This window comes from Alosa sapidissima, chromosome 15 (genome assembly GCF_018492685.1).
Source record: "Alosa sapidissima isolate fAloSap1 chromosome 15, fAloSap1.pri, whole genome shotgun sequence".
Classification (NCBI taxonomy): Eukaryota; Metazoa; Chordata; class Actinopteri; order Clupeiformes; family Clupeidae; genus Alosa; species Alosa sapidissima.
The window spans coordinates 28,413,242-28,420,164 of record NC_055971.1 but is presented as its reverse complement, the minus strand read 5'-3'; the positions used below and the strand labels follow the sequence as shown (position 1 = coordinate 28,420,164).

General features: G+C 40.1%; 2 protein-coding genes and 1 non-coding gene across 3 annotated transcripts; 1 reads left to right on the top strand and 2 right to left on the bottom strand.

Annotated features, from left to right (window-relative positions):
- Positions 1 to 393: 393 nt before the first annotated feature.
- On the bottom strand, positions 394 to 4,641 carry rps25 (ribosomal protein S25). The gene is made up of 5 exons (XM_042062763.1): positions 4,489 to 4,641; positions 3,714 to 3,806; positions 3,431 to 3,614; positions 1,470 to 1,569; positions 394 to 459 (listed from the first exon to the last, which is right to left on the bottom strand). The coding sequence occupies exons 1-4, from the start codon at positions 4,489 to 4,491 to the stop codon at positions 1,472 to 1,474; spliced, it is 378 nt and encodes a 125-aa protein (XP_041918697.1). The 5' UTR covers positions 4,492 to 4,641; the 3' UTR covers positions 394 to 459; positions 1,470 to 1,471.
- LOC121684712 lies at positions 2,896 to 3,032 on the bottom strand. The gene has a single exon (XR_006023184.1). It is a non-coding gene; the product is annotated as a small nucleolar RNA SNORA18 (small nucleolar RNA).
- Positions 4,642 to 4,778: 137 nt separating the features above from the next.
- trappc4 (trafficking protein particle complex subunit 4) lies at positions 4,779 to 6,593 on the top strand. The gene is made up of 5 exons (XM_042062762.1): positions 4,779 to 4,988; positions 5,111 to 5,285; positions 5,491 to 5,594; positions 5,687 to 5,813; positions 6,083 to 6,593. Exons 1-5 carry the CDS (start codon positions 4,814 to 4,816, stop codon positions 6,159 to 6,161), a joined length of 660 nt encoding a protein of 219 aa, XP_041918696.1. The 5' UTR covers positions 4,779 to 4,813; the 3' UTR covers positions 6,162 to 6,593.
- The last annotated feature ends 330 nt before the right edge of the window (positions 6,594 to 6,923 follow it).

Sequence of the window (6,923 nt, the reverse complement as noted above, 5' to 3'; positions counted from 1 at the left end):
TGTGATTGCATGGTGAACAGTGTTGACTACGGTTTGTGCACGTCTTGTTTTAAGCTCCAAGGAATGGTTGCCTCGCCAACTTGGGTCCAATGTCAGCCTTTGTGAATTCTTAATAACACTGAACTAGTCTTCAAAGGCTTCATAGACAGGATACGACACATTTATCATTAAATACCTAGTCACGTACAAAAGTTGTGTATTTGAAGACCTTATTAATACATCCTGGCTTCTGAGGGCCTACAAGCTACTCTTGCATAAATTAGGCAGATCTGAATAACTGAGCATCTATGAAGTAGTTTTGATCCCTACAGAACAGAAGGCAAAATCCACTGCGGCTTTGAGAAACTGATGCATGCATGCGTCGAAATGGGAATTACAAATGAAACGTGCACATAAACTTTTTTTTTTTGTTTTTATTCAATTTTCCATTTACAAATATCCAGGCAACAGCATCAGACTCTGAGGGGGGAAAGAAAAAAAAAGTAGTTTGTCAATACAAGTCATCAGATGGACATTTTGGTAGTGTCTAACAGTAATCGAGTCAAATGAACAGCATTTCCAAATCTACTGATTAAGCTTATATTGCTGAATTTAAAGGGGTATTCAGTACTCATAACTACTGATTAAGATCATATAGCTAAATCCAAAGGGGTATTCAGTACTCATAACTACTGATTAAGATCATATAGCTAAATCCCAAGGGGTATTCAGTACTCATAACATGTTCTGGACCAGCACTGACCATGCTGGGGTGCCTTACCCCAAAGGCATAGCTGCTAACTACAATGCATCTTCCGTGCTAGCTTCACTGCCAAATCTGAGTTGACTGTATTTGAGTCACACGTTACACATATGTTAACGATACAGAAATACGGTGTTGAAATTCGGTAGTATTTCGGTCACATTTTAGTACCAAACTAATTATGCTAACAAATTAGGCTTATTTTTTAATTTTCCAAAATGAAAATCATGCGAGACAACATGAAGCTTAAATGATTGTGCATGTGTAACTCAATCTACACTCACATTTTGTAGTTAAACTACCAAGGTAGCTGCCATCATAGTAAGCAACTATGCTTTGGGGAAACAGACCTCAGTAAGACAGTCTCACACACAACAATGACAAAAGGGCCAGACCTCTGCATCCCACAGCACACAGAAAAATAATGCATAATGGTCATGGGCAAGTTGAGATTTAGTACAAGAGGAAATCAGAGGCCACTTTGCTAAAATGAACATTAAGATCCTAAGCAAAATGAAATTCAAATGGATCTTTATTAATTCCCTTAAATCAATGAACACCCTGATCGATGTACCTAAGTTTTGATCCTTCAGGCTCATACCACCAAGACAGGTTAAGTATGTGTTATGTGTGCGAGTATGGTGGCCACAAGAAAGATTACGTGTAATGCACCTGCAGGTGCAGCAGTGCGTGTCCATGTTCATACTGGTGTGATGGACAGACATACCTCTACGCATCCTTCACGACGGCACCCTCCTCATCACCACCCTTGGTGTTACGCGTGTAGATGACCTGTGCTCTGTGTTTGGAGACCAGCTTGATCATGCCTGAAGTAAAGACAATATTATTAGTATCAAAACATCAATACTGTATACTATAGGTGTGAACGCAAATAATTTGAAATATATTCAAAACCATCACTATTCATGTTACCAACACTGCTATTTTGAGAGGGGAAATCAAGAGCAAAAGGTGGATCATTTCTGGCCTTTCCGATACGGCAAAGAGTCTAGATGGCTGATGGCTTGTTTATTTACTAGTAGGCAGACAAATCCTCAGTCATTTGTATTGATGGCACAGCAACATCTTATGAAAATCAAATTCTCCCAAATTATGTCAATAAAACCTAACAATCAATCACTTTTTTTTTAATAACCTCAATTGATGGCAAACATTGGTGCATCCAATTGTCATTTCAGAACAGTCTGCTGTGGAACTTATTATGCTGAGGACCTTGACACCCTGTAGTTAATGTAATGCAAATACCAATGAAATCAATTTACCAAGACAAATAGCCATCATTCTGAACTGTCTATTGTATCAATACTGTTCAAACCCTCCAAATAGAATCTTTGTGGAAACCGGTCATCACTTTGCTAAATGCATGACACTTCAATGGTAGGCTATAGTTTATAACATTGTTTGATACCTCAAAAACCAAGACTACAACATTACATTTATTCATATAACAGACCCCATTATCCAAAGTGACTTATGCCATCCTTACACCAGAAGACTTAAAGATTTTTGAAAGACTAGTCTCAGACCCGCTCACATCTAAAGACAACTTATGGCCTCCTTACACCAAACAAATTTGACAAGATTTGGGAAAGATTCTTGAAAGATTGAGTAAAGCTTGAATGGGGGGCATTAGATAAAAGACTACAATCTTTCAAAACTCTTTCCCAAATCTTGTCAAAGTTGTTTGGTGTAAGGTGGCCATTAGAGTTTAAGTCAGACTATGATTTTGCAATGACTAAGGATCTTGCAGGGTCACTATTTACAAGACTGCAACAAGATTCCTTTAAATTATTTCCCCATCATGCACTAGATCAACAGTATCTGAAACGATGGCCTACTCATATAGAAGTCATATTTTCGTGCTTCTGCAGCAGTTTCATGTGTGACATCCCTAACAAATAGTTGTTCTGTCACATGGAATAGCCAACTAATTATTTATAAGAAACAAAATAACATTCATATAGGCTACAGCTGTAGCCTACAGGAGCGGGGCACAACTCCAGTAATTCCCATGATTTCATTCTGATTTTGGATAAGAAGTTGCCGACTGAAATCGCTCGAAAATCGTATGGTGTAAGGCCGGCCTTACAAAAATGAGAAATAACATTTCCTTTTGTAGCACCCAGTTGGAACTTTGTATTGCAGTTTTTTTTGCCCACAAGGTTGATTGTAACAACTATGAGGGTAAAGCGATACCACAAGCTTTATGTTTGAGGCGTTTCCAACGATAAGACCCTACAGAGAGGGGTCCATCGGGATAGACCTCAAATATGACCACGTCCTACGCATAGTTATACTGTATAATAGGACAACTTATACAGGCTCAAGTCTAGCAATAGCAAAATTGTTATGCATCTTTAATGAGCTCATTAAACCTGGGACATATGCATGCTGTGTGCACACTGCATGTGAAACGTAGATTTTCTATTAAGGGGGTGAGCCGTGCCGGAGCTGTGGATTACGCACTGGCAGTGTGATAGCTCTATCCGGCTAATCCCGGTGCCAGAGGACGAGAGAGAGAAGAACAAAAAAAATAAAAAATTAGTCACACACACGCACAACACATCCAGAGATTCCCAGGGCTTAGCCTACACTTTTGGGCGACTTGACCAACACAGGCACTGGACCATGACGGGTCATTTGCATCAACCGCAGCCCCATCTTTACCTTTGCCCAGCAGCTCCAGGAGCGCAGCCCTGGCCAGGGAGCCTCTGATCTTCAGCCTCTCAGACACCACTGCTGGTGTGATCAGCTTGTAGTTGGGCACCTCTTTGTACAGCTTGTCGTAGGTGGCCTTGTCGAAGAGGACCAGGTTGTTGAGCTTGTCCCTCACTTTTCCCTTGGACCACTTCTGCTCGGTGACAAAAAAATAAATGAAATGTTAATTCTGGCTCATTGCAAAACTCAAAATCTGGTAGTCTTGACTTTATAGTTTAGCTGGAACACAAACCTTCTTCTTGGCCTTGCCTCCAGACTTGTTGACTGGGTCCTTGTCCTTTTTGGACTTCCCAGAGTCCTTCCCCTTTTTCGCGTCCTTGGGAGGCTGTAGAAGAAAATACAAACGGTGTCATTAGACATAGAGCATTATTAAAGTTCATGGGCTTTTTTTTTGTCAGAGGGCCACAGGCTTTTCCAGCGGATGACACCTCTACATTACATATCGGACATTAAAAACACACACCTTTTGATTATAAAAGTGCCTACTATAACTAAATTGTCAATGACAATAACTACTCAGATGAATCTACGAAATGAAGATAAAAGGTACTTAGAACTGGCCTGAGTTAGCAAGCGGCTACCATTTCCCAACAGCAACTACCTAAGCATTAACTGTTGGTATGTCAAAACTATGGGAAGGTTAAGACCACTTGCATTTACCAGGAAGGAATCATAGTTTATTAGAATTTGTGCATACCAGAAAATAGCAATCAAATTTAGCTACATAAACGATGATTAAGACATACCATCAAAAAGCCACCACGCTTCGACGGCTAGCAATGCGCTAATGCTAAAACCAATGTACTGCCTTTTGGCCACACGCTACAGAGCATGCCGCAGTCGGGGTAAACTTCAAACATTACTGTTAGAGTCCGGAACTCACTACAACTTTTCATTTGGATATATTTTGTCAATCAAGATTCTATGAATTCAAATTCATGCTTATTTCTACAATATGTACAAAAAATTGGTAGATTTAAGAAAAAAAATCTCCCAAAAATACTCACCATGATGCTGCTCAGTCAAGATGTCGGAAAGAAAGGAAATGGAACACGCGCAAGGCCCAGAAGACACCGCGTGCATCCGGGAGCTGGCGAATGTTTTCATGGGAAACGAAGTATTTATGAGAGCATGCCACCAAATATTTTATCTAACATTTTGATATGGCTGGCATCCTCTGTCTGGACATCATATTTGACTTACTCATGCACAATCCATAGGGTTCCAATCATATCTATTCGCTTTTACAGTTAAAGCAACTTATTTATTTTAATCGTTGGTCATGGTCACGTGACTCGAGGACGAATGTGTCAGCTGGGTTGGTAGGAGAAAATGGCGATTTTCAGTGTGTATGTTGTGAATAAGGCAGGTGGATTAATTTATCAGTATGATAATCATGTTCCTAGAACCGAGGTCGAGAAGACCTTCAGTTTCCCCCTGGATTTAATCTTGAAGATTCACGACGAGAAGGTTATAGTCTCGTTCGGTCAGCGGGATGGTATCAGAGGTGGGTCTGTGTGACTGGCTAGCTAGTTGAATCAGGCTAAGTATTCTGCAGGGTATCATTATAAGAACCTAAAATCAACAGCGTTACCATAGATAAACAGTGATATGTTGTATTATTTCCAGTGGGACATGCTGTGCTGTCGATCAATGGCGTTGATGTGAATGGCAAGTTTACAGCGGAAGGCAAGGAAATCCTTGAGTACCTTAAAGAGCCAGCCAACTATCCTGTGTCAATCAAATTTGGCAGGGCTCGCCTGAGTTCTAATGAAAAGTTGATGCTTGCGTCAATGTTTCATTCGTAAGTAGACCCAGTCACGATATAAAGTGTTGTAATTATTATGTGCTAGCCTATACTAATGTGCAGCTACCGTGTTCAGTGTTTTTGTTTGCCATCGTCTTAAGTGGAGAGCAGTGGAGATGATGGTTTCTAGCATGGAGAGGGTACCACTGCTTTAACTGGCATAACTTTGATAATTGTATAACTCTGTTCCCATACCCATCAGGCTGTTTGCAATTGGCTCCCAGCTGTCACCAGAGGCTGGCAGCTCTGGAATTGAGATGTTGGAGACTGATGCCTTCAAACTGCACTGCTTCCAGACACTCACAGGTTCGGACAGTTAGATTTTATGTATTGCATGGAAAGATAACATTTATTTCATATCTCTTGAAAAATAACCTGTGTCTGTTGTTTTGTGACAGGTATAAAGTTCATTGTGTTGGCAGACCCCAGACAGTCAGGTATTGATGCGCTGTTAAGGAAGATATATGAAATCTACTCAGACTTTGCACTGAAAAATCCCTTCTACTCTTTGGAGATGCCAATCAGGTAAGAATTACATCAGTTTAATCTGTGTAGAATTGTTGACTGATTTATTTACTTAGAGATGACTAAGTCCGCTTAAAGCCAAATCCGAACATATTAGTTAGTAATGTGTGTAACTACCATTCCATTTTTTTTCTCATCAACCTTGTGTATATTACACAATGGAATAGTCATAGTGTTATGTGGATGTGTGGTACATACACAATATCAAAGTTCAAGATAATAACTTACCGGTAAGTCTCCGTATCTTTGACCCAATAAATGTATTTCAGGTGTGAACTATTTGACCAGAATCTGAAGGGTTCATTGGAGGTTGCAGAGAAAGCCGGTACCTTTGGGCCTGGTTCTTAAACTGAACGAGGAACTGAGAAGGGTCAAATACCTCAGACTTCACACAGGAAGCGTTGGCATACCTTCAGTCACAGCACACGCCTCATCTCCATCCTGTGGTTCTTCTCATCATCATGGATTTTAATTTTCATTGTTGGGAAAGATGGCAAGAACTGGCTGGGAACTTTTCAATGGCAGATTTGTCCTTCAGATTTTGTGAAATTTTCTTGACAACGTTAAGGTGCAGTGTTGCCTAGTTAAGGTGTGCTCCCCATCATTGTGTCCTTGTTTTGTTCTGAAGGTCGACACATACAGTCTGTCAATGTTTGTACTGAGGATTGCTTGTGTCGAAAGGTTTGACATATTTTGTTGCTTATTTCAAGCTATTTCACTGTAAATACTGCATAACATTCTGTCACTTTTGTACATAATATAAATAATATGTCTGCAGTCTGTATGACTTATGCCGTTACATCATTTCCTTTGATTGTGAAGTGGATACTGAGGACCAACTTCCCTTTACACTGAATTAGTAAGTACTTGGGGAGCACAGACCTCTGCTAAGGCCAAATGCCTTCTCATAGAAGTAGCAAAAGTGAAATCAAATTTGTTGAGGCATGCTGTGAGTCAGTTGCTAAATTGAACGGTCTCTTTCTTGGTCCATACTACACCTTTATCACCAGACAGATTCTCAAAAGAGAATTGTCTGGAAATGTTTCGTTCAGTTCTGATTTCCAAGGGGGTGTAAACAGCAGTGAAGTTAAAGTTAAATTGGTACATAGA